At 35.8% G+C, this 26,784-nt stretch overlaps 4 protein-coding genes across 9 annotated transcripts in view; 2 read left to right on the forward strand and 2 right to left on the reverse strand.

Moving 5' to 3' along the window:
- Positions 1–674: 674 nt before the first annotated feature.
- On the forward strand, positions 675–12,549 carry LOC114280962 (SUPPRESSOR OF ABI3-5). Of its 4 annotated transcripts, none has more exons than XM_028223378.2 (16): positions 675–1,140; positions 2,846–2,979; positions 3,182–3,222; positions 3,486–4,248; positions 4,343–4,414; positions 4,508–4,600; positions 4,685–4,764; positions 5,177–5,321; positions 7,745–7,829; positions 7,919–8,010; positions 8,088–8,156; positions 8,712–8,891; positions 9,362–9,554; positions 10,029–11,006; positions 11,291–11,475; positions 12,186–12,549. In XM_028223378.2, exons 2-16 carry the CDS (start codon positions 2,932–2,934, stop codon positions 12,366–12,368), a joined length of 3,207 nt encoding a protein of 1,068 aa, XP_028079179.2. In that variant the 5' UTR covers positions 675–1,140; positions 2,846–2,931; the 3' UTR covers positions 12,369–12,549. The 4 variants fall into 4 exon arrangements, with proteins under 4 accessions (XP_028079179.2, XP_028079180.2, XP_028079177.2 ...); XM_028223379.2 differs by having other exon boundaries at positions 797–1,140; positions 5,180–5,321; XM_028223376.2 differs by lacking the exon at positions 12,186–12,549 and having other exon boundaries at positions 797–1,140; positions 11,291–12,056.
- A 645-nt stretch (positions 12,550–13,194) lies between these two features.
- Positions 13,195–15,766, forward strand: LOC114280958 (pentatricopeptide repeat-containing protein At4g18840). Its single transcript, XM_028223371.2, has one exon. The coding sequence runs from the start codon at positions 13,303–13,305 to the stop codon at positions 15,217–15,219; it is 1,917 nt and encodes a 638-aa protein (XP_028079172.2). The 5' UTR covers positions 13,195–13,302; the 3' UTR covers positions 15,220–15,766.
- A 674-nt stretch (positions 15,767–16,440) lies between these two features.
- On the reverse strand, positions 16,441–18,958 carry LOC114280961 (expansin-like B1). The gene is made up of 5 exons (XM_028223375.2): positions 18,620–18,958; positions 18,076–18,182; positions 17,689–17,870; positions 16,920–17,052; positions 16,441–16,718 (listed from the first exon to the last, which is right to left on the reverse strand). The coding sequence occupies exons 1-5, from the start codon at positions 18,762–18,764 to the stop codon at positions 16,518–16,520; spliced, it is 768 nt and encodes a 255-aa protein (XP_028079176.2). The 5' UTR covers positions 18,765–18,958; the 3' UTR covers positions 16,441–16,517.
- Positions 18,959–25,570: 6,612 nt separating this feature from the next.
- Positions 25,571–26,784, reverse strand: part of LOC114280959 (phragmoplastin DRP1E) — a 6,949-nt gene continuing 5,735 nt past the window's right edge. For all 3 annotated transcript variants that reach the window (XM_028223374.2, XM_028223373.2, XM_028223372.2), the window contains 2 exons: positions 26,596–26,784; positions 25,571–26,045 (listed from right to left, as the gene is read on the reverse strand). The exon at positions 26,596–26,784 is cut by the window's right edge and continues 180 nt beyond it. In XM_028223374.2, coding sequence (XP_028079175.2) covers positions 25,917–26,045; positions 26,596–26,784 — 318 coding nt within the window. In that variant the 3' untranslated portion in view covers positions 25,571–25,916. The remainder of the gene's footprint in view (positions 26,046–26,595) is intronic.

The raw sequence follows: 26,784 nt of genomic DNA on the forward strand, positions 1-26,784 counted from the left end.
ACATTTTGTCAAGGTCACAATTAATTATTTCATTCACCCTACCACCCTCATAAACAACACGTGGATGAAAGACAAAATGGCCCCCATGGTGTATTTGAACAATTATGAATTTGTCTGACATTTTTAGCATTCACTCCTAAAGTAGAAAATACTTTCATCAATACATTTTGAGACCACGACCCACGACCCACGACCCACGATAATTTTTTATTTATTTGTAAAAAAATTAATTTAATCTGTGTGGTACATGTAATTAAACACATTATGTTTTATTTATTTGTATATTAAGATAATTTTTTCGAATATCATAATAATTAAATTATAATTATATATATAAAAATAAGTATTTTTTAAATAAAATTCATTATTATAATTAAAATTGAATTAAAGTTTTATATGTAAATAGAAAACAATACGATGATATGATTTTTTTTGAAAAAAATAATTTTTTAGAATATACCACGTAAACAAGAAAAAAACACCATACATATACATACATATATATATATATATATATATATGACATCATTCATTATTAAAAAATTAAAAAGTACAAAAAAATAATTTTTTTTGAGGAGATTGAATTCACAAAATTATAAAGCCACGAGTATTTAAAATTGAACTTGTATAATTTAATATGTAAATAGAAAAAATATGATGATGCCATTTTTTTTGAATAAATAAATTTTCAAAACATACCATATGAGAAAAACACTACTACTACACGTATATGATATGATTCATTATTAATTAAAAATTAAAAAATACAAAAAAATAATTTTCAAAAAATTGAATTGACAAAATTAAAAGCTACGAGGACTTCTTAAATCCCCAATCTTACCTTCCCTCCTGTAACAGTCCACCTGAAAAACTCTCTCTTTCTTGATGCCCTAATTCTTTCAGTGACCAACCTTCGCATATCCTCTCTGCCTATTTTCACAATCTGCACCTATCAAACCATACAAATCTCTTTCTTCATCTATAATCCTCTCGTAAATTCTCTCTCTTCAAGCCTTGATTCACCACACACATCGATCCCTGTGATTCTGTTATGCGTTTTGGCCTTGCCGACTCCTCGGCTTACGGCGGAGCCACGGTGTCGATCGGGAAGCATCGAGGCTCTTATTGAGCGGTTTCAGCGTAAGATTGCAAAACCACATGTGTTTATTTTTGTTTTTAATTTGTAGTTTATTTGTTGATATAATTCGTTTGCAAGTGGTCAATTATTTATGTTTTGTTACTGTAGAGTTTCAGGATATTGCAAAACGATGTGTTTATTTATGTCTTCTTGTATATAGTCTCTAATTGTAGATTATTTTCTTTGTTTTATTGGGGGTCTGTTACTTTAGCGGGAAGATCACAGGGAATTAAGAAATTCATGGCTTTTGCAATAAAAAATTATATTTTTCTTGTATTATCCTAACGTCTGGACATGTAATTTTGGGTTGATCTCAATTATTTTGAATCAAGATATTTGGGTTCTGATCTGATTCCAATTAAAGTTTCATTTTTACCATCTGAGTTCTACTTTTTAAATTACGAACCTGTTTAGTTATGGAAGGTTGTTTGGATTGGTAGAATGGCTTTTAAGGTGGAGTGCCGGGGTTGTATTCTGTCCCGATAAATTAGGAGGTTTGGTTGGACCACTTTGTGGTGTAGGAACATGATGGAACACATCGTCTTAAGGTGAAGCTTTTAGAGATGTGCAACTTGAGCCTGTTATATTTTTGTTTGAAAAATTGCATAATATCATCATTTTTACTGGGACAGAAGATGTGCTGATATGGATGGTCAGTTTTATGGTTTAGCCCCTTTTACCATTTATTGAGAGTTGCTCAGGGTAATGAGTTAATTTTTGAAGGTTTTGATTTTGGAGGTCTTTCATATTTTTGCCTTTTTTTTCTCTTCCTTGTTTCTTCTATTTTCTTTTGGGTTTGGATATGTCTTTTTTAAAGGGTTGATTGGGTGCCCAATTGGTCCAATGGTGTGTTTTGTATATTGTAGCAGCAGTACCAACCACATTATTATTCAAAATTTAATAATTTAACAAGCGACGTGTGATGGAATGATATAGAGTATAGAAGAGAGGAATAATTGTTTGATCCATTGTTGAGAGTTTGTGATGCTGTGTATCGCTTCCTTCTCACATGTTAGCAGCTAAATTCTATTTAATATTTATTATTATGCTTCTTCAGCTGGTGTATCATATACAAATCACATATACAATTTTTTTTGATAAGTAAACATATATTCTTTAAACATTTCTTATTCAGCATTGCAGGGTTGTTCACGTTGTGCTTGATCAGTGGTCGGGGGCCACGTTATGATATCTACACTCAGTAGACAAAACATGTTCAAAATCTCGATGATTGGATGACTATACATTTCTTAAAATACTTGTGGACCAATGATTACAAGAAAAGAAAAATTACTAATTCCATTTATAATTAAATGTTATTGATTTCAATTCTAATGCTAAATTAGAATAAGTATCACAAGTTTTTTTAAATGGTTATTTCATATACACAACACTTCATATATAATTTATTATTTTCTCAGGTGCGACAATGTTCATTCCGAATGTTGTGCCTGGCTTACATTTATCTAGAGTAGACATTATTGAAACTGTTTAACCTCTCTTCATCACGCAGATAATATATTGATTTATTATTTGATGGTATCTGCTATCAAGACCATTTAATTTATGTGTTAAGAGAGTTTGAAGATGGATGTTTGTGGGAGGATTTTGATATTTGGGGAGTCCAATAAAAGGGGAGGCCAAGTTATGAGGATTGCTTCTAAGTTCTCAGTGGTATAACTATATCTGTTTGTGCATCCATTACAGGAAAGGTTTACAAACATGCAATCCTGAAATTTCTGAACGATCATCAAGAGCTTTGCAGGGGGTAACGCCTTCAGGTCTTGCGAGAAATGGATCCCAGTCGCTATGGTCTTCAGCAAGGATGGGAAAATAACAGCGTAATTGTGGTTTCCTTTTTAATAACCTATATCGGATGATATACAAGATTTAGGGCTCATGTGATTGTCCATTTTCCTCTGGCATCTCATCCTTAAAGAACAATGAGAGAAAGCCGTGGGACAGTGAGGATATGGAATGGATTTGCCTACGTCATACCATCATTATTAGTTGCTGACATAGCTTATTCTCTTGAATCCACAGGCTTTGGAAGGGTATGGTGCAGTCCATGAGCCAAACTTCCGGTGAGTGGTGTCTGATACTTGTTACAAGGGTAATTTAGCTGCTCATGGGTAAAGAGCTTATTGAAAATGTCTGTTTACATATTTTTTTTTTATGAAATGTATTGGTGTAAATTGCTCATAACTAAGCAATACATCTATTATTAATTTGTGATGATTGTGCTTTTCTTGCTCATACTACCCTTTTTGTTCTATGTTCTTCATATTTTGTTGTTGTGTCATCGGTTTTTTCTCCTCTTGGGCTCCACCTTATGTATTTTTGGCAGGGTTGGTGGTTCATATGATGATAGGAGGTTTATTGATGAAAGATTCTCAAGGGATAATATCTACTCAAGGAATGCCTTCCATCGAGATATACTGGAGAGGGAGGACTATCCACCTCCTCCACCTGCAGTTGGTATATGGCCTCAAACTAGGAGGAGAAGTTATGAAGAAGATTATTCACTTGAGAGGGACTCTAGGCGGCATGAGAAGCCATACGCTGATTCATATCATGAAATGGATTCTTTCCGTGAAGCTAGCAATTATCATGAAAATGATACATTTAAGGAATATGACAAGTTTCGGGATGGCTATCGCAGTGTTGACAACTACCGTGATCATGGATATGACAAGCCTGCTAGATATGGGGGGCGTGAGCGTGATGATTATGTGTATGATGATTCTGATTACAGATCTCGTCTTTCCCATCAAAGCCGGGACGATAGCCGTGAGAGGGATTATGATTATGGCAGACACAGTTATGATTCTGATTATGATAGAGGCAGTAGGAGAGATAGTAGTTGGAGGAGTCGTGAATCTCGTGAACGAGATCGTGAGAAGAGATGTTTGAGCCGGGAAAGAGACAGGAGTCCACATAGAAGGCATGAGCGTTCTCGGTCTCGAGGACGTGATGATCGGACCAGGTCAAGGTCTCCACGTGGTCGAAGTCATGGTCGGAGTCATCGAGAAGACAGTTATGATGATGATAGGCGTGAGAGGAGTGAGAAGCGAAGGGATCGTGAACGCCTACATGAGCATTACTCTGTGGTATGCTTGGTTGTGTAATGGTGGATATTTCTATACAAAATGTTTCACTGTTGTTAAGTTCAAGGGTTTTAGTGTTGGTGCTGTTTTCTTGCAGGCTCCATCTGCTACAGTTGTTGTGAAGGGTCTCTCACAGAAGACAACTGAGGAAGATTTGTACCAAATTCTTGTACTTTTCTACTCAATCTATGTCATTACTCCATTTGTAAATGCCTGCTGTTTACCTCATTGGCAATATCTCATCTATTTTTACCATCAACAGGCTGAATGGGGACCCCTTCGCCATGTACGCGTGATCAAAGAACGCAATTCGGGCATCTCTCGTGGATTTGCTTTTATTGATTTTCCTTCTGTGGTATCAACTAAGCATATATCATTTCAATACGTGATAGTTTGGTTTTATGAATGGCACTTGTGGGGGCTAATTGTTGTGAAACAGGGAGCTGCATGTGCAATGATGGATAAACTTGGAGATGACGGTCTTGTTGTAGATGGTAGGAAGCTCTTCTTCGAATACAGGTATGTCATATACATTTTAGATGGGGCAATTTTTATGTTTCTGTATGCAATGGGGCAATTTTTTCTTTTTAGAGGATCCATATTGTTTAATAACAACATAGAATCATGTTATACTTTGCATTTGTCTTGTCCAATTACTGAGTTCCAGTGTCACATTTGAGTCGTATGTTGTTACTTTGTCTTTTGGGCATTGTATCCTTCTTTCTTTGTTCTTTAGAAAGATTCTTTATCTTAGATAATGCAGGTGAGACTTGGACCTTAACTTATTTAACTGCCATTATGAACTTTTGTTTGAGAGATTTTTACTGCCAGTTTTGTTTTTCTATGCAACTAAAATTAAATGTTTCACTAGTTCATCTGTAGCTTTAAGCTGTCCCATATTTATTGCAATTTGTAATTCTGTCTGTTGCAGTAGCAAGCCAACTGGGGGGACAGGTGGACCGGATAATGCATTAAAATCTGGTCATGCTAACCATAAAAGTATCACTGTACCGTCTGATTGGATGTGCACAATCTGTGGTTGTGTCAATTTTGCACGGCGAACATCCTGCTTTCAGGTTTGCTCTCTTTTCCACCCCTCTTGTATGGCACTTTCCTGAATGTAGCCTGCTGTTCTCTGTTTCCTTCTCTCTCTCTCTCTCTTTCTCTCTCATCATTTTATTAAAAAGTTGTATCATTTTTGTGCACCTAAAAAGTGGATCATATTTGGTCTTGTGCTTGGTGGCTTTTCTGCATCCTGTTTTATTGTTAGTGTGTGTGTTTTTTTTTATGGATTCATTTTATTGTAGTTTATTCAACGTGGTTACATGTTATTTGATTTGTTTGATTTATTTTTGTTGTTGTTATTGGGAATATATGATATTATAGTGTGTTGTGTGAAAATTGATTTTGATAGTTTTTGTAGAACTAAAAATATAACATTAACGATGTCTTGTCGAATGACCCTGCTGAATGAAATTCTTGGCTAGGCCATTGAGTAGACAGTAGCCTGAGCTTAATCCTTGCGAAGAATTTGAAGCTTCTAAAAGGAGATCTGAATAAGTGGAACGAAGTGGAGTTTGGCATATTAGAGTTTTAGATGGCAAACGTGTTGGAGAGGGCATGGACTATGATAGTATCTCTAGCGAGGAAGTGGATTGGCTAGAGAAAACTTTCACAGAAGAGGAATCTGTTAGCGTCCTTATGAGCTTAATGGGGATAATGCTCTGGGACCTGAAGTTATAATAATGGCTCTCTTTGGGGCGTGGTGAGAGAGAAGACGAGATTGATGACTTTAGCTTTGATTCCAAAAGAAAGGCGATGTGGAGGATATTAGAGACTTTAGACCTAATAGTTCGTTGGGTGGTGCTTTAAGTTAAAAGTTAAACCAATCCATTTGAAAGTGGTTTTGAATGGGGTGGTGTTGGAATGTCAAAATGCTTTTGTGGAGGGTATACACATTTGTGATGTATAGGACTCCTTACGGAGGTGAAAGTTTATCAAAGTTTAACTTTTATAATATGGGCAATATCTTTTTTTTGATGCTTCTATTTATAAAATTGCCATAATCATATATTATATATATGTATGCATGTTTGTATTTGCTATGTATGTTTCACTATGTATACTTGATATCATAGTTGTCAAATCAGGATTCAAATCGTGAATCAAAATGTTCTTTTACCGAATTCCTAATCGAATTGAATCGTGAATCGTAAAGATTCGGTCATTTTAAAAATTGAGATTAAAAAACTTATCTACACACTTAAATATTAAATTTATCTTACAAGTACGAAATATTTAGACTAAACTCAATGAAAATGCTGCTTGGTTTTTTTGTTTTGTGTTATGTTATTTTTAGTGTTTTTATTTTCCATATTTTAATTATTATTTTTTAATTTTTAGATGCACCTAATCTAGGTGTGTACTTAAACGGTAAAATATTTGTGATAGATTCTAAGAAAAAAAAAATTTAATAAATACAAAAATATACTAAATTTTTAGACGTATATAAAAGGTTTTAAAAAAAAAAAAAATTATCAACCATTCTTTAATCTTGATAAAGAGAGTAATTAAAAACTCAAAACTCCAAATTTCAACACCAATAGCACAACGACAACAATAACAGAGGTACTAAAGTAATAAAAAGGCTCAAAGTGGCAAAACTATAAACTATTCAATTCAGTTCTTATATAGCAAACAGTATTATATGGAGTTTGTGGACCAATAGCAGCTCAAAGTCCAAGCATGACATCTCAAAAAAGTTTATTGAAGCTTCAAGATTCAATTAAAGTTGAAGGTGCAAGGACCCAACAGCAAAAGCTACTTCTTTGTAACTAGAGAAAGAGAAAAACATTTTTTTTCTAGGGTTTTGTCATTTGAGAGTTAATAGGCAAACCAAAAGACAATGGGATTATTATATAATAACTCGAAAGGTTTTAGAAGACCTAGTCGATCCATTCTCCAGCAAAATAAAGCAAAGAAAATGAATTAGAAATCAAAGAAATCCATTCGGCTCCAACTGGTTGCGGGTTTACAAGCGATTTCCAGAATCATGTGAGTCTGTGATTCTTATGATTCAGTGATCGATTCAACGATATACGTGCAATTCATTGCCATTTACTATTCTCTCTACCATTTCGTATCATATCAATTTGTATGTGTATTGAACCGAATCGTACGATTCGCGATTCTAACAATAGAGGTTGATATATAAATAAAAACTTAGTTCATCTATACAAATTTGCTTAATATAAAAAAGTTTTGAATTATGAATTGTCAAAAGTGCATCTACATTGGGATTCTTAGAGTAAGTTTTTTGTTGCAGTAGAGGCTATTGTAATTGTAATATATATAAGTATATGTATCAGGACTTTTACATTAAGTTAGTCAATTTTCTTCGCCTCTTTGGGTATTGGGTAATATATTTCTTAAGTTCTATTTAACAATTAATTATGAATTATACTAAGCTGGTGGATTTTCATCCCCTTGTTGGAAGCAGTGTAATGAGCCACGAACAGATGATGCTCCACCCGCAGATATGGCATCATCAAATTCAACAGCAAATTGGAAGAAAGGGGAGGCAGGTTAGTCTTTTTGATGGTTCTTTTGATGGTTTCACCCGTTGTGCATTAGGGTAATGTGGAACAATTTGGTAACTTTGACATTTTGTCAGGTCCTACCCATGTTTTGGTCGTCCGTGGATTGGATGAAAATGCTGATGAAGAAATGCTTCGTTATGAATTTTCCAAACATGCTCCAATTAAGGTAAAATGTGTTGAATTTGTTACTTGAATGTTGTGCTAATTTAATATTTTGAAGTTTTATAAGTTCTAAAATTGCAGGATCTTCGTCTGGTGAGAGACAAATTTACTCATGTTTCAAGGGGGTTTGCTTTTGTACATTTTCATACGGTATGTGTATTTTTGGTTGTTGATTCAGTTGAGCTCAGATATGCACTAATATGTGTATGTATGTAGTTATTATGTTATAGGTGTTGAATAAAATACATGATAAACAGAGATTGGGTTGGAATTTTAACCATTCTGGGACTAACATCAATCAATGCATACTTCGTACTTATTCGATAGCTAAATTCATTCATGTCTATATGGGATCTCTTTGATAATTTAAAAAAAAAAAGAAAAAAATGTGTAAGACATTTAATTATAAAAGTAAGGGTGCCACCCAAACGTTGAAACAAATACCAAATAAAATAAAATCGACAGCCTTTACAATCCTAGATGTACCAAACGAGTAGGGTGCACCATACTAGTATACATCATCAGCTCTATAGTTGCTCTTCAAAATTTTAGAACTTCCTAACAGAAGTGTTTAAATTCCCCAAAACACACTACCACATTTCCAAAAGAAAAAAAAAAACTCATCTTTTACCTTGTGAAGTGGCTCCTTAACTTAACACCCTTCAAAGATCTCCGGCTCCTTAATTTATTAATTTTTTTTTTCAGGTTGAGGATGCTACCAAAGCGCTTGAAGCAACAAACGGGACAACTCTAGAGAAGAACGGGCAGATTCTGCGAGTAGCATATGCAAAAAGCATTCTTGGACCGGGCTCAGGGCCATCAGGATCATCTCAGTCGAGCAGTCTTGCTGCTGCTGCAATCGAGGCTGCAACATTTTCTCAGCAGGTATGCATATATATTTGTTATTTTATTTTTATTCTATGTATAGTGGCCTAGTTCATACAATCATACGGAATTTTTGGGTGTTCAGTTCTTGGTTGTATTTGATCACACAAGTTTAGGGGGGAGGATTTCTTCATTGATAAATGTTGCTGCCAATGAAATGGCAGCTAGAGGATCAGAGAGGGAAGATAATATGGGACTAATCTTGAGAAGGAGTTAATGTAGCTGATGGTTAACTTTAATATAATTTACGGGAAAGTATTCCTTGCAATGGTAACTCACGAAGCAAGCACTCTGAATGCTCATGATCGGCCCGCACATGCACTCGCACACACTCTCTCTCTCTCTATACATATATTTATACCTGGCTGGTCCGCTTTCCTTATTTTCTTGCATTGGTTATATGCAATTAAGCGGCGTTTCTTTGACTAACCTGTTTGAATATATATGTTCCGTACTTTTTGTCCTTTTAGTATGATGCTGTTGGATGGGCACCAAAGGAATATAATCCAGATGATAAACAGTCCACCGGTGGGCAGGTGCAGGGTGGTGGAGAGGTTGCAGGTCCAAAGGATGCCTCTGCTCCACAATCTGGATTTGTATGGGATGAAGCATCTGGCTATTATTACGATGCTTCTTCTGGGTTCTATTATGATGGAAATTCAGGTTATTTATTTGAATGTTGAAGCTGCTTTTTAGTTTTTTTCCCCCCTCATTGTTACTGTAAAAGCTGCATCTTGAATTTTATGTTTGTGCATAATTTAGGAAAATGTTAATTGTGTTGCATCACCTGGGGGCCCATAGGCCCTATGATATCAACATTGATTTTGCAGGGGAAGCTTTGTGACATGTTTTGCTCATGCAGTTGCACTGGCACACTGGCCTGGCGTCCTAATATTTAACAATCTTATTCATTATGCATCAATGGTAAACAAGCATGCAACATGAAGTATAACCCTTATGAATTTTAATGCCATGATCATGTGAAGGATTATTACGATAATGCAATATTTTGGTGACAAAAAGTATGCATTGTGTGAATTGAGGAAAAGTATGCATTTTGATGCTAATATACTGGATGGATAATGTTTTATTTTATTTTTTTTCAATATTTATTTATTTATTTATTGTGTGCCGCAGGTTTATATTATGATGGTAACAATGGGATTTGGTATTCTTTCGATCAACAATCTCAGCAGTATGTGCCCTGCACTGATCAGAATAACAACAAAATAGACGGAAAACAAACTGAATCTTCCAAGGCATCTGATGGTTCTAACAATCGGAAAGTGGTTATTTCTGCACCGGCTGCTACAATAACATCAAATGAGAAGGCTACGTCGTTGCCAGATGCTGTTCAGGCTGCTGCCAGTGCAGCGATAGCTGCGGAGAAGAAAGAAAAGGAGAGGTTGAAAGAGATTAGGCTTGCTTCAAAGAGCAGTATTCTGGCCAACAAGAAGAAAATGAGTAACGTGTTGACAATGTGGAAGCAGAGGAGTCACGAAGGGCAAGCACCTCGTGTGGCAATTGATGACAATCACCCATCTGCTTCAGCTGAAGACAGATCCAATTCTGTTGGAGGGTCCACAAAGAGCAGGTACAAAACAGAGGCATTGACCGTGAAGGAGAATATAACAACCAGTTCTGTTTTTCCCACCACCACTATTGCTTCCCAGCCTGTCAGTTTGGAGGCTGAGGATAGGCCAAGGCCTGTGGTTAACAGCTCAGGGGGCGCTTTAATGGGGGTAATTAGAGGGTCTGGAAGGGGTTTGGTGAAATCAGATGCTTCTTATTCTGGGTCATTAGCCGGAGCTTTGTCCTCTTCACCTGCTGGTTCACACAATGCAGGTTCATACACTGCAGGTTCTTCATCAACACATGCCGATGCACCCACAACTGTGACACCCTTTAGAACAGATGCAACTGCTTTGGGTTCTTACACACCACCCGTGGCTGCTGGAAGCGGCAAGAGGAGGTTTTCTGAGATGCCACTGCAGTCAGCGTCTACTCAACAGCCTCAAACTACCTATAGGGATCGTGCAGCCGAGAGGAGGAGCTTGTATGGTTCGTCATCTTCTATTGGAGATAATGCATCTGACCTTGGCATTGGGAATTCAAGTAAGCCCACTTAACAAATTGTAATACAATGGCTTAACCCTTTGTCATTGTATCATTTTTTTAATGCACCTTTTGGATAAATAAAAATGGCTTGAAACGATTAGAATCTTTGCACTTGGTACTTCTGTTGAATATGCATAGCTGTGAGACATTTGACAAAATTAAAAGTTTGTCTCAAGTGTAGTTATATGAGGCGAGTGGTCGATTGTTTGCTTTATGTTTCTCAATATTTGTATGTAACTTGTGAGAAAATCCCATCTTTTACATATTCCTGAACCTTGAAGATCGAGATTCGGCATTCAAAAGGAGTTTGGTTGATTCAATGCCTTTTCCACCTGGTGTTGGGGGAGGGCGTGGTTCCGGAGAGGCTAACGTACAGAGTTATGAGGTGATTACAGCAGACAAAGCCATTGATGAGAGCAATGTGGGAAACCGGATGCTTCGCAGCATGGGCTGGCAGGAAGGCTTGGTATCATTTTCCACTCTTGCACTAGTTTGCATTTCAAGTTTTGAATATTTGCTAACGATAGGAGCTATTAAAACATCTCTTATAATGTTAATGGTGACTCTCTTCTGCCCCGTGAGTCCAATGGACATTGCCCGGTTGTTTTTTACCTTTTTGGTTACACTCCGTTTGTTTGGACAAAAAGCATTTTTTTTTGCATTTGGTACAACAAAAGACGAAAGTCAACGCAAAAGAAGCCAATTTGGGTGCAAAGTGGAAAATATTTTTCAAACTAAAATTTTACCAATGCCACCACACTACCACTGCCATCATATCTTCGTCCACCATCACCATCACTGTTGCTGTTGCCACCACCATTTCTGCCACTGCCACTGCCACCACCATCACCACCACCATTTTTACGAATGTACATTGGTTTCAAGAACACATACATAAGAAAACATTTTCTCCAGAAAGCATTTTGTAGAAAAAGTTGTGTCTGCTGAAATGAATGGAGCATTAGATTTGTGATATGAGTAGCCTGTGCATATATGCTTTCATCTCTCTGCCTGCGCCAGTCACCTGTTACATTCGGTTTCAGATGACCTAAGGGGTTTTGAAGGTTGAAAGGGCATAATGGTAGCAGTGGGTGTTTCTTTTAATGCTTTATCAGGAGTCTGACATTGCTTTGGTGTGTCATTTTTTTCTTGTTTCCTTTCTGATTTGATGTGCAGGGGCTGGGGAAGGATGGGAGTGGCATGGTAGAGCCCGTGCAAGCACAAGCCATGGAAAAAAGAGCTGGACTGGGGAGTCAGCAAAAGAAGAAGTTGGATCCAAACTTGGAGGTGCAGGCCGGAGACAGTTATCGAACTCTCATTCAGAAGAAGGCCATTGCCAGGTTCAGAGAGATGTCATAGGTTAAGAGGATGGAAGGTGGTTTTGCTAGAGCTTCAGAGTTGGGTGAATAAGTAGTGTTCATGTAGAAAATGCTTTTGGCTTATGAAGCTCCCTCATTATGGGCTGTCTTGTTTTTCATTTTCCTTCTTTGTAAGAATTGTTAGTTTCTAGCTTCAGTAAAAATCCTAATTGTTTTTAACATTTGAACTTTTGTTTCACCTTTTTTTTTTTTTTTTTGCCTTCTGTATGTTTGGATCAAGGACAAGGATTTGTGAAAGGAAAAATAAGAGGAAAGGGAAAAGTGAACATAATTTAGTTTATATTTCATTCAATTTTTTTCCCTCTCCACAAATGTGTTCTTGATTCAAACAGGATTTTATTGTTGAATTTTTCGTTTCCTATTTCCTTTTAACCAATGGTTTTAGTAATTTGTTTTTTTAAAATTATTTTTTTTCATTTTTCGTGAATATAAAAGAAAAAAAAAAAAAATCAATACTAGGCTAGATGGACCTGACAACTTTTATATTAAAAAATTGAATTTTTGTCTTTATTTTTAAATTTTTTTATAGATTAGATCTATTTAAACGGTAAATATTTTGATGTCAATGTTAAAAGATTCACATATAATACCTTAATAGTTATTTAAATAATTAATTTTAAGTGGTTGATTTATAACTTCACTCCATTAAGATTTATAAAGTTTTTCAGACCGTTATGCTCGTTTCGTTTCAAAATTTTATTTTTATTTTTTTTTCACCAAACATAAATATATGATTATTTTTAAATTTTAATTTTTGGTGCTAAACAAATAATTTAAAACAGAGCCAATTTTAACGAGGAAAAAAAAAAAACTATTACATATACAGAGAGGAGAGATCCATGGTTAGTACCTGAGGAAGGCGCCACAGCTAGGTAGGGCCTATATTCTTCCCGCCAAATGCGAAGAGAAAAGCTATGGCCGTTAAATTCAAACTAACCAAGTCCACACTCTGCTTATCTTCACAATCTCTCGAAAAATTCATCAAAACCCAGAAAAACCTCTCCAAACCCCCACCTACACTCTGGTCAGATCGCCACGACGATGAACTTACAACACTCACTGACCCATACAATCTCGGAGTGCGCATGTTAACGCTGAACCACCCCGTCCTGTGCACTTTAGAATCCTCCAGTGTTTCCTTGAAACAATTCAACCAAATCCACACCCAACTCATCGTCTCCAACCTCTTTCAACACCCTCTTGCCTCGAGCCGTGTGGTGAAGAAACTCTGTTCTTCGCCATCGACGGTTTCTCATGCGATTGCTCTGTTTGATCGATTGGAAGAGCCTGATGCATTCGTATGTAACACCATTGTTAGAAGCTTGGTGAATTGGAGTGACCCACATGGGGCTTTCGCTTTCTATTGTCATCAAATGGTTGGGAGATTTGTCTTGCCGAACCATTACACATTTCCGATTTTGGCCAAGGTTTGTGCGGAGATTGGGTCGGTTCGAGAAGGGGAAAAGATTCATGCGCGGATTGTGAAATTTGGGTTTGAGTTGGATTTGTTTGTTCGGAATGCGTTGATTCATATGTACTCTGTGTTTGGAAGAATTAGTGATGCACGGAAGGTGTTTGATTTGAGTTCCGAGTCGGATTTGGTGACTTGGAATTCGATGATTGATGGGTATGTGAAGAACGGGGAAGTGGGTGTTGCACGTGGGGTTTTTGATGAAATGCCTGGGAGAGATGCTTTTAGTTGGAATTCTATGATTGCGGGTTATGTGGCAGTTGGGGATATGGGGGAGGCAAAAGAGTTGTTTGAGAAGATGCCTTTTAGAGATGTTGTCTCTTGGAATTCTTTGATTGATGGGTATGCTAGGATTGGAAATTTTTCAGCTGCTCGAGAGTATTTTGATCAGATGCCCTTTAGAAATGTAGTTTCTTGGAATACCATGTTGGCTCTTTATGCGCGGTCCAAGGATTACAGTGAGTGTTTGAGGTTGTTTGATAGGATGATGGAAGGAGGAGATGCTAAGCTGAATGAGGCTACTCTTGTTAGTGTCCTGACTGCTTGTGCACACTTAGGGAGGCTTGACAGAGGTAAATGGGTTCATAATTACATTAAAAACAATAGGAAGATTGAACCTGATGTGTTACTTTCAACTGCTCTCTTGACAATGTATGCAAAATGTGGGGTTATGGATTTGGCCAGAGATGTCTTCGATGATATGCCCAACAAAAATGTTGTGTCATGGAATTCTATGATTATGGGCTATGGGATGCTTGGGCATGGAGAGAAGGCTCTTGAAATGTTCATGGAGATGGAGAAGAGAGGACTCATGCCAAATGATGCCACTTTTATTTGCATTTTAAGTGTGTGCGCTCATGCAGGAATGGTTTTAGAGGGTTGGTGGTACTTTGACTTGATGTGTCGTGTTTACATGATTGAGCCGAAGGTTGAGCACTATGGTTGCATGGTTGATCTTCTTGGCCGGGCTGGTTTGATGAAGGATTCTGAAGAGCTTATCAAGAAGATGCCCATGGACGCTGGACCTGCTCTATGGGGAGCTTTACTTTCGGCTTGTAGGAGCCACTCAAATCTTGAGCTTGGAGAGATCGTGGCCAAGCGGCTAATCGAGTTGAAACCGGGGGATATTGGTCCATATGTGTTGTTATCAAACATATATGCCGCAGAAGGAAGATGGGATGAAGTAGAAAATGTGAGAAAGATGATGACGAACAGGGGCTTACAAAAGGTGGTTGGGTCTAGCTTGATTGAGTTAGGAGATTTCCGTGGTGAATTTTGTCAGGGAAGTGATTCAGACCATAAGAGGAGCATGTTGTACTCAATGTTGAGTGAGATGGGTGCTCAAATGAAATTGTTATGATGGGTTAGAGAAAGTTTGATATTAGCAAGTCCTAGACTCTTGGAAAAAGTTGATTAAGACTGGTTATTTAAGTTAAAATTTTCAGATAGTGAGGATTGGAGAGAAAATTCTAGCAGGTTGATGACTTTGAATAAATGGCCTGTCAAGGTGGAAAAAAATATAGTTTCAAGGCAGTGAAAGAATACTCTATATGGCAATCATGGTTGGTTTGATTATTGGATTCATGAAAACAAGGCAATCTTGGCTGTTGTCTGAAATAACTTGTTGGCATATCTTTCTTCAATTCTTGAAAACTCCAGGAGACTCTCAAGGATATTTGTCATGTTGTAGATTCTTACTCTTGTGTTCATGAAAATCATGATTACTATATATAAAGGATTTTTTTTCTCCTTTTTTTGAAAAAAAAAAAAAAAGAAAAAAAAAAGAAACCTCTATTAAGTATGTCTTCATGTGTATCTACATTTACATTTTGCTGGAACATCCCAAACTTGACTGTGTCTGTTGGAAACTTGAACTCAAAGATTTTAATCAAACAAAATCCTCGACATACAGCGATTGATGTGTTGAGTCCTCAGGTTTAGTTAGTACTTTGGTAAGGTCCAACATACTTTAGCCATGAATTAATAATTTGAATGTGCAACAGTTCAACTGATTTCTTTTAGATCTATCAAGGTTTCACAATACTGGTGAGGGGCCTAAGAGATGGACATGAATCGGTTTCCATCAATATCTATCACTCATTCTAACTAAATATTTTGAACAAAAAAAGAAACAGTTTTAGTTTAGTATAGCTTGTTACATGTTTTTTTTTAATTATAAATTAAAATTCAAAAGTATTAAATAAGACTAGTCATGTTTTCGATGGAATAAATGTATGACACACACACACACACACAAAAAAAAAAAAAAACTAGAGGGGGTTTTCTTTTTCAATTTAATAAACATTGGTTGTGGTCATAGCTACGAGCCTAGGAGTGTAAAAAGGGCTGAATATTTATGTTCTTGGTCTGCTATAATTATTCTGATTGTTATTAGTACATATTCCTGTAGTAAAGTTCAAGTCATGTCTAAAAATATTTCAATGCAAATTCAAATGTTTATTATGATAATTTTCATATTATTAGTCAACAATACGATGATTATAATTGGTAGCTTGTCAAAGTTTACTTTATTCTAATTTCTAAAGAAAATGATTAGTGAGCGTATGAAAAGAACAACCAATGGAAAGCCACAGGGGTTTATTTCAGTTCTATAATTATGTAATCAATGAACATCAGAGTCTTCCATGTGTTTGACCATTAGTTCACTTGTACTCCTGAGTCATATGTATTTCCAGGTTTCCAATCTTCCGGTATGTTATTAACCGAAATAAACCACGTCTCATCACCATCATCACCGCTAAATAGCATCCTTATAGACAGGGGACCACTTGGGGGAGATGTAGTTGTCCACACTGCTCCATAACTCCTATCCAATAGCTTGCACACAAGATTTTGTGTCTGCAAAATTTTTAAAAAAGTCAATATTGAAATAAAGGTAAGTTGTGTATTCAGGATATGCAATGAAATAGATAGGTTGTTATTAATTTTGTTGTTTTGCTAACGAATGTCTTTTTTGTTGAATTTTTTTTATTTTTGTTTTGGCTTTTAGGTTCTAAATGAAAGACATCTCGGCTCAAATGTTGATAGGATGGGAATTACCTCGCAGAGCTGCACAGCAGTGATATCCTTTATGCCTTGTTGATACCATATGACAAAAGCCAGGTAATTAGGGTAGTTGCTATTCTCATCTATCTTGAAAGTTATATTTTTGCTTGGGTAGCTGCATGCCACACTGAGAGAGAGAGAGAGACAGAAAGTAAATATCATTATCTTGTATGCCTACCTTTGAATTCTTTTAGGCCATGATTAAAAGTAAAAGAGCTGCTTATTATGAATGTGTATTAGTGTAAACTACTTTATGGAATAATGACTTCTTTATATTACTTAATCATGTCGGCGAAATATTTTGTTCTTTTTTCATCAGCAAAAAGTAAACTGTTATAAAAATGAAAAGCAATAGTACAACCAAGAAAACTCCATCAGACACCACCCCCTGGTATCAAAACATCAAAACCAACATGGAGATACCATCTTATTTTGCTGTTATCATAAATAATAATAATAATAAAAATAAATTAAAAAATCCCTATTGGAAGAGGTCATTTGAAAATTGTACTACATGAAAATTATTCTCATGGATATTGGAAATCGTTCTTCCTCTAAATTGTAATGTGGAGTCATTATAGTCTGTTTTTTTTACATAATTTCCCATACAGTTACCTATGGAAATAGTTTAAACAAATATGAAAAATAATTTTTATCTGAAAAGTTTTGGCTTTGGAAATTTTATGCGACAGTGTTATTTTGTTGTTCACAATAATGGAGCTATTGACTTTATATAATATTAGTATGGACATATGAATATTACCGTCTATATTCAATATCAACCACACCAAGGTCTAGAAGAGATGCTGCTGCATTGGTAGTCTGAGCCATCCGACCAAAGGCTCGCCGGCTCAGAATGAAGTCAGTTCGATCACTCGAACCATGGTCAGTTACAACTACAGTCACACCTTTGTCTGAACAATAGTTACTGTTGGTGCACCTGACCTAGTGATCACAAAGAAACTTCTTGATTAATTTAAAAACTATCAGACACAATAAAGCAAAAGCATAAAAATCTTCTAACACAACAAAACAAAATTATAAAACTATCAAATCAAACACCTTTGTTTCTTCTTCTTCTTCTTTTTTATTTATGGGGGGTGGGGGGTGGGGGTGTTATTTTCCTTTAATAATCTCATTATATAATCACCTGGTAGCAAGCACCACAGCCTACACCATCACGATAGAGATCAGATGCTGCTGATACAACCCCACCATTAATTGTTGCTCCGAATGTACCAAAGCCACATCTCCCAGCTGCAATTAAATCAAAGATCAATACAGCTAAAAGGTTTAAATAGCATTATTGGGAGACAAATCAGTATCAATCGCAGTGTACTGTATCGATCGAGAATCGGGTAACAAGGTCATGAAAACTTTAAATCATCAACCTCAAAAAATAGCTTTTATAGCAGCCAAACTGGCCTTATTGATTGTAAACCGTGGTATTGGTTGTGAATTGGATCGTGAATTGGTTATGAACTGATATGTATTGCTAATTGGCCAATACGCATACGATTTTCATTTCCACCGATATATACCAGGATGTATCAGTATCAGGAGGCTAAAAAATCAATACGTATTGGATGCTATTTAAGACCATGATGCAGTTTAGCAGTAAATAAAGAGCAAATTACGTCTATATATATATTAATGCTTTTATGTGTGCATGTTTGTAGAGTTTGAACACTCACTTTCTGTTCCATGTTCATCAGAATTTGGATAGTGAGCTGCTCGAGAATGAGTGAAACAGTCGCTGCACGTTGCTGCTTCCCCTTGAGATTGCAAGAGAAGAAAAGTTGCAAACACGAACGAAAGAGAGAGTTGAGAAAAGGCCATTGTAGAACAAAACAGAGAAGAAACAAAGAGAGTAAAGAAAAAGAAGATTGGCAGTGCATGATTTGAACAAAGGTATGTGCTATTTTATAGTGAGCGTACCAGCTAGTTCATGACCGCCTTGACTTTGCGAACAAAGAGTTGTAGTGTGAAATATTTTTTTTCTAATTAATTACTAACAAACTAAAGGTTTCATCAATACTAATTCATTCGTAGACCATGCTTTTCTCTTTATCGTATTATTATAGTGGCATTTTGTTCATTGAACTTTGACATTTCCTTGGAGAAATTCTCTAGTAATCATTAGCGTTTATTTCAAAAGCATTTTTTGATTGGTACAAGGTGTAAAATGTTTACAACTTGAGTCCATGCTTTGTTGAGTTTGACATACCAGTGGAACCAAAAATTATACAATTTTTATTAGTAACACTCAAATATACAAGATAATTGTACACAACACTTCTCACACTTGTTTGTCTCTCAATGTTGCGCACACATCTTGCTGGTCACTCTAATATCACATCACACCATGCACTCACATCAACCAAACACCTAGACCCTAGGCTGAGTACACACAGCCTTATGACTCTTCTCACTCACACACGGTTTGGTTTCACTCTTACACACAATGAGAACCCAAGTCCTCCTCATATAATTGCTCTCCACCAACACAATAAGTCGATTGTCTAGGTGGTGGTTTGGATATGACTTATTTTTTGACTTTTTTGCTTATTACGAAAAGACGTGCAAAAAAATAAAGAGGTGATATAACTTAAATAAGCCAGTAAGCAGCTTATTTATGTGCTTCCCAAACCAAAATCTTCATTGTTGACAGTGGAGAAACTTCAAGACTAAGATATATACATATATATATATATATATATTAATACAATATTATATTTATATGTTGAGATTTCTAGAATGAGAAGGAACATTCTAGAGAGAGAAAGGAAGTCAGTGATGACTCTCTCTCATGCTATTGGTTTGAAACCTGACTTAGGTCTAATGAGAGAGAGCAATTGGTCTGAAACCAAAAATTTAATTAGTAGTTTAAATGGGATAATTAATAAAGAACGGTTTTGTTTGAGAGAAAAGTATTTGTTGGAGGATCGGTTAGGTGCTTTTGCACTAAAGAATCTCATGGTAGGCATCTGCTGATGTTCCCACTTGCGGTAAAGATCACGACAGGGCTTTGGTTTATATATGGATATTCTATATTCTATTATATAAGGCACACAATTCATAACATATTTTGAAGTTGTGTCATGCATTTTCTCATACCCAAATTACCCCTATGCAACAGTCCAGATTTTTTTTTCTTTAAATAGAGGTTAAATCCATCATCTCTCATCGCGTCTGTGCATAACCTTAAGTTAATTTGGTATTGACACTTTTTTTTTAAAGCTATATACGTTTTTATTGTTTCAAAAAATGTTCAACAAAATCCAAGCATGTTTTGATAGTTTGAAAAACTTACTTTGTCTTAGCGATAAGCATAAAGTTGTGAAATTCATAATTTAAATTTTATATAACCGTTGATGTGCAAACAGACGATATACGTAGAGCACCACAGCAGTTTACCTATGAAAGGTGTAAAGAAAACTCCCTTGTCTTTATAATTAAACAAAGTGCTCCACTACGAGTATAAGTTAAAAAATTTATTTTTGCTTGTCATCTTTGAGGACGGTCTAAAAGCAACTTGGCTGTGTATATTAACTCATGGGCTGCTAGGTAGATGACACGGGGTTAATTCTTCCAGCCTTGTTCAATGTGGAATTAGTCATGAGTAGTGTATCTTTTTCTTGAAAATCCGCCCTTGTTCGATGTGGAGTTGACCACGCTAGCTATATGCTTAACACATGTACATCTGAACGTTGTTTTTGGAAGTTGGGCAGAAGGGGGAAGATAAAAAAGGGCCGTGTTCAGGTTTGGAAGCCATAACCGGTGTAATGAGGGTTTGAACCTTCTTGACATAGGCTTAGTCTGGTATGACTTAGATTGAAAGGGGTAGCCGCCTTTGAGTTACGATCGCATGTGATTAACGAAGGCATTGACCATGTACATGTTGTAGGAGAGGGTTCAAGAAAGTAGTTAGAAAATTCAAAGACCCTTGAAGAACAACTTTGAATTCAGATTCTTCAATAGTCTCAACTCAAGAACACAAGAGTAAAGGAGATGATGGAGACAAAAGATTGGGTGAAGAAGAAGGCAAAATGGCTAGAGATAGAATAATGGCAAGGCTCTCCCATAGATCTCCCACTTTCACTCTCAAGGTTGATAATGGAGAAGGGAAATTAGTTCTTTCCCAAGAGTTAAAAATCTCCAAAATCCATCCCTTGTAAAGCTATGGGTGGGTGCTATTTATAGGCACCTCATGATGTAGGATGGAGCCCATGTGCAAGGCACATGGGGGATATTCTCTCTAACCACCTCGTCCGAGGAGGTGACCTCTCCGAGGAGGTGACTTCTCCGAGGATGAGAAAACCCCGAAGAGGAGATCAATCCCTCGGCGAACCCTTCTTCTTAGCCACACCTAACCAATGATCCCCAATCATCCCAAAGGGTCAGGGGTAGTCCCAGAGGACGTCCTGCCGCAAAATATTGCCGAGTCTCATGGACCTCCCGGGGTCGTGCCACCTCGACCCGGGTATAGGCTAGTTTAACCGAAGAGTGAATTTGTCTCCACTCACCGTCCTCGGGATCGGGTTCTTTGTTCGAACTCCATTACACCCATGGTTCTGGTGCGTAGATCCCGGAAAGCTCCGAGCCCGCAAGTGTTCTGGGACTCATTAACGGAGCGACTTCTAGATTGCGTCTGAATCCGTTCGAAGCCAAGTATTTCGGACCTCTAGGTTCGTGGATCCGAACCCTTTCGAGTCCGAGTGCCTCGGATCTCTAGGCTTGCCTAATACCCTTTCGAGTCCGGGCCCGAGTATGTCTCTAAGTTCGTGGATCCGAACCCTTTCGAGGCTTAGAGCCATTCAGCCTGTTTGATGGCGATAAATCTGGGCCCACCGGTCTTGGACTTGCGATAAATTTGGGCCCATCAACCTTGGATTATTGGGCCTAATTAATTTAGTGGGCTTAAACTTAACTCCTCTTACACATGTAAACTTCTTAGGTAATCCAAATTAGTTTTTAAGGGGTGCATTCTACCTGAGTGGCTTGTATCATTTGGTGTCATAACTGCGTAAGGATCCTCTAGAGTTAATCCTCTAGAGTGATCTCCTAAAGTGGTTAATCCGACGGCTGAAAATCAAACTCACCAAAACGACGTCGTTTTGGTGAGTATTTTGAAAAAAAAAAAAAAAAAAATGTCTCCCAAAGCTCCAAAGCTCTCCCCTGCACATCCCCTGATCTCTTCTTCATCGCCAAGTACTTTTGAGAGAACCAACTGTGGATTAGATGGTGAAGAGTCTTGTTTGGAGTCACTGAATCGTCCCAAAGATCTTGCATCGTTGTGGGGCAAATGAAGTTGGATCTCTCGTAGGTCTGCCCTGTGCAGAGAGTCACAGGATCTAGCGTTGGCTCCAAAGAAATAGGGCAAATGAATGTTGGCTTCAATCATCTTCTTCAGATCCAATTTCTCTCCGGCGGTGGCTCCACCGCCCAAAATCCCATCTTTCATGGCGGCTTCCAGATCTAAAACAAGCCCACCACTGTCCCTCCTCCGACTACAAGGCTGATACATCGGCATTTTCTCTCCGGCGGTGTGGGCAGCAGACGGCGAGGACGAAGGAGGCGACGAATCGTTGAGAATGGGCGGGCGACGACTGGGAGAGCTCCAGCGAGGGAGGCTATGTCGGAGTGGGGTTAAGTTTAGGAAATGGGTCGGTGATAGAAGTGAAACCCAGAACAAACGAAAGAAATTTGAATTTTTTTTATATTTTATTTTCAAAATACTCACTAAAACGACATCGTTTTAGTAAGTTTGATTCTCAGTCGTCGGATTAACCACTTTAGGAGATCACTCTAGAGGATTAACTCTAGAGGATCCTACTCCGTCATAACTAGCTACCATGTAGTATGGGATCAGATGAATGCTGCTTTGCAATTTGAGACACAGATAGGGCGACCTATAAACTGGATAAGCTAGCTACCTATAAAGTGTTGAATACTAATATTTTAATGAAACTGCCAGAAGGGAAAATGTTGTCACTGGGTAACTGTTGATAGAGTAGGTCCCGTAGATATCAGTTGCAAAGTGTGGTGGTATGTTACCATCTCACATCAATCATTAAAAGAGTTTGTTGTGTGTCAACATATTGAAATCTCGATTGATACTATTTGTTTCTTTTGCTAAAAGGGAATTTAGGTCAAGTTTGGAAAGATTAAAAAAGTGTATTTTTTGTCTTTTTAGATTAAAAAATTGAGATTGAAAACATGGATGTTTGGGTTAATTTTTTGACTTTTTATTGAAAAATGTGTAATAAAAAATTGTAAAAATTGATTTGTAGGGAAAAATTTGAATTGGGAGTTGTGTAGCCGTAATTGTTGACTTTTGGTGAATAGTGTTAACTTTTTAACTTTTTAAGTAACTTTTTGACTTTTTGACTTTTTTGAAAGTACCCAAACTTGGCCTTAATTATGATTGATTACAGGCTAAGTGTGAATGAGTAAAAGGTAGACTGATCATTCATGACATGTATTATTAGAGTAATATCATATAAATATAAATTAATATATTTCATACAAAACACTTGACAAAAATGACGTGGCATTGTCATTGTTGTAAATAAAGTCACTTTAATGGTGTTTTGTTTTGAAGTTAAATGTTTTCAATAAATCATATCATTATGTATAAAAATTATATATAATTTTTTTTGTTTGTATAAAGCACTCTTAACTTAATTATTTAATTTCAAGGAGTTTCATTTTAAAGGGACAAGAATAAGGGATTGGCTATTGCTTTTTAGCTTCTTTTTTCTTGCTCTTCTTTTTTTTCCTTCAACTTTTCACTTTTAAATCTTAATAGACTAGAAGTACCTAAATTTTTTTTAAAGTCTATTAAAACTCAAATTTTTTTTGTCATTAGTGATTTTTTTTTTTTTTTCCGTTTACTTTCTACATCCGTCTAGGACTTGAAAAGTAAGAATTTAAAAATTATAAAAAAAATTGATTTTTTTATGACTGTTGCCAAACAAACAACAAGGCGTTATACAATTTGTAATAATTTTTTTTTTTTTGACAGTATAATATTTTATGACATCATTAATAAAGTTCATTTTTTTTTAGGTCCTTCAACAAAGTTCATTGAACCATGTCAGCCATGACATGGAAACCATTTTAGAGTTTTGTACGCAACATCCTCACTCCCTCTAAGTCTGTCAATTTCACCAGTGAAAAGCAGCAAATTACCCATCCTTTTACTGGTGTTTGATGATTATAAGATTTTTTTTTGGGAGTAGACTGGATTATGAACCCTAACCATTAAAAAACAAGATAACCAAATGCCTTTTTATTTTGTTTTATTCTTGAAAAGGGGGAGGGGACCTTTTTTTGAACTGACAAGGAATAGTGGATTGTTATCAAATGCTGCTTTTTTGCATAATGGTAGTACGGTTTTTATCTATCATGTGGTCCTCTTAGAGAGAGAGAGATGCATAGGCAATAGTTCAGAGCTGTGTCTATTTGGAGGTGTTTGTTTGGAGTGATTAAAGTGAAGGGTAAGATTTCATATCTATTGTATGTGATAGTCTGACATTTGGTTAAAAAAATATAAGTTAGATTAATAGTTTAACCGGATTATCAATATCTTATTTATGAAATTATTGTGTCCCATGGGGGTTGTAGGATAAAAAAGGTGGGAGAGCTCCTCCAGATTAGAAGGTTAAAATGACATTTTTGGCTCACAATTTTTTATTTATATTATTTTTAATTATACTTAGTAAAGTAAAATAAAATTTAAAAATCTTAACTAAAAATTGAATTAAATTAATAGTTCGATGAATTATAATTCCCCTTTAAAATTTCAATTTATTCAATTTATTTAATTAAAAATAAAATTAAAAGTTCAATTTATTGAAAAGTTCAAATTGAAATAAAATTTTAAAAAAAAACTCAACTAAAAATTAAAATAAATTTATACAATTTTTATTGATGTTCTATTTATTTAAATTTTTAAAAGTTTTAGTAAAAAAATTAAATAAAATAGGATACACATCGGATTCAATAGAATAATTCAATCTAAACATGTAATCTCATGACTAAATAAACATAGGATTCAATAGAATAGTTCAATTCAGACATCTAATTACATGACTAAATAAACAAAAAATACAAATCAAGTCCAATCAAATAATCTGGGGACAATATATCCCAGCACTAACAGTCCAGTAAATTACAATCCCCTATCCATTCCATTCAAACAAACACATCCTGTGTTTTGGTTTTGAGATTTTAAAAATAATTTTTGAATTTTGAATTTATATTTTTAAATTTTTTTAAATATATCTAATCTAAATCTAGATGTATTTAAAAATTAAATATTTATGAATTTTTTTTAAGAAATCAATAAATATAAAAATGCACTGAAGTTTCTTATTTTTAGTATTTAGTGAATTTTTTAAAGATTTTTTTTATAAATTTTATACTTTTTAAATATATTTAGATTAAGTGAATCTAAAGAGAGAGAAAATTGATTAAAATATTGTAAAGTTCATTAAAAAAATACGAATTGAAAATTGAATTTTTAAAAAAAAAAATCCAAAATCAAACCAAAGTAATTTTTAGTAGATGAACTTTGGGAAATTGTGTGTACAAATAGCAACTCCCTATGGACATGAAAAATTAGTTAAAGGAACAAGAAAAAAGGAAAACAAAATACATACTTTTCCATCAATCATTCAATTACAAGACAGTTTATGTATAAAACAAATTTGAACTTTCTCATAATGCACAATCTTTTACTTTTTACGACAAATAATTTAAGAAAAAATAGTTACCCAAAAATTCAGAGATATTAGACACAATCCAATTTCAAGAAACATACCATATGCAACAATGTTTTTGGCTTTTCAGCATGCAAGCCCGGAAATTATTCTGAGATTGTAAGCTAAAATGTTTGAATAATCTGACAAGGCAAACAATCATAAATCTTCATCAGAATGTACCTCAACAAGAATCTCTATATATGCATAATGCAAATCCATATCTTCATCTAGCCCACAACACGGAATCGATTTCATTCCTGGCCGACTTGTATAACTCCAGCCTCCTCGCACATTGCTGCCTCCGCTCCATTAATGCTGGATCTTCATCGAGTAATTGTGCCAGATGCCGGCCCTACACGATAATCATAACATTAACTCACCAGTAAAATAGATTGTCTACAAAATAAGCCTGTCAACGGATTCGAATATGATCTGATCCAAAAAATCAAAATCTGTTGACAAATATCTGATCTGATAATCCGATAAAATTCAAATTGGATTGATCCAATCATTGCCGGATCGAATTTGGATAAGCCCCATCCAATCTGATTTTCATATTTCAATTTTTGCATGTATATATACGACTATTATATTTAAAAAAACAATGGGCAATAACCAAATAATTTTTTTAAAAAAAAATGATATTCAAATTTAATAAAATATACATAATAAATCGGGCCAGGTCGGTTTCATGTTCGGCTGGGCTCTTATCGGATTCGGCGTACTCGGATCGGGTTTGTATTCAAGTCATTTTAGAATTGGATTCAGATCAGATTATGCAAGATCCGGTCAAAATCCAATATTAGCAGATGAACACTCCACGAATTCAAAAAATAGATGAAATTGGAAGGAAAGATATGCCAAAATTGTAATGTCCACATTGAACCTAATCATCGGATTACCTGTTTTTTTCCTACTTGTGTATAGAAGTGATCGAGTAAAGACTGCTTTGCCTCCCGAATTTGACAAAACACGACAGCCTTCGGAATGGTATTCTTGAGTGTCTCACACACCATCACAACATAAGAGGAAACATTTGCAGCTATCCTCCGGAAGTGATCCTCCGTGTAGCGGTCAACAGAGGGGACAGC

This window comes from Camellia sinensis, chromosome 11 (assembly GCF_055761805.1).
Source record: "Camellia sinensis isolate YWXY chromosome 11, ASM5576180v1, whole genome shotgun sequence".
In the NCBI taxonomy this organism is placed as follows: Eukaryota; Viridiplantae; Streptophyta; class Magnoliopsida; order Ericales; family Theaceae; genus Camellia; species Camellia sinensis.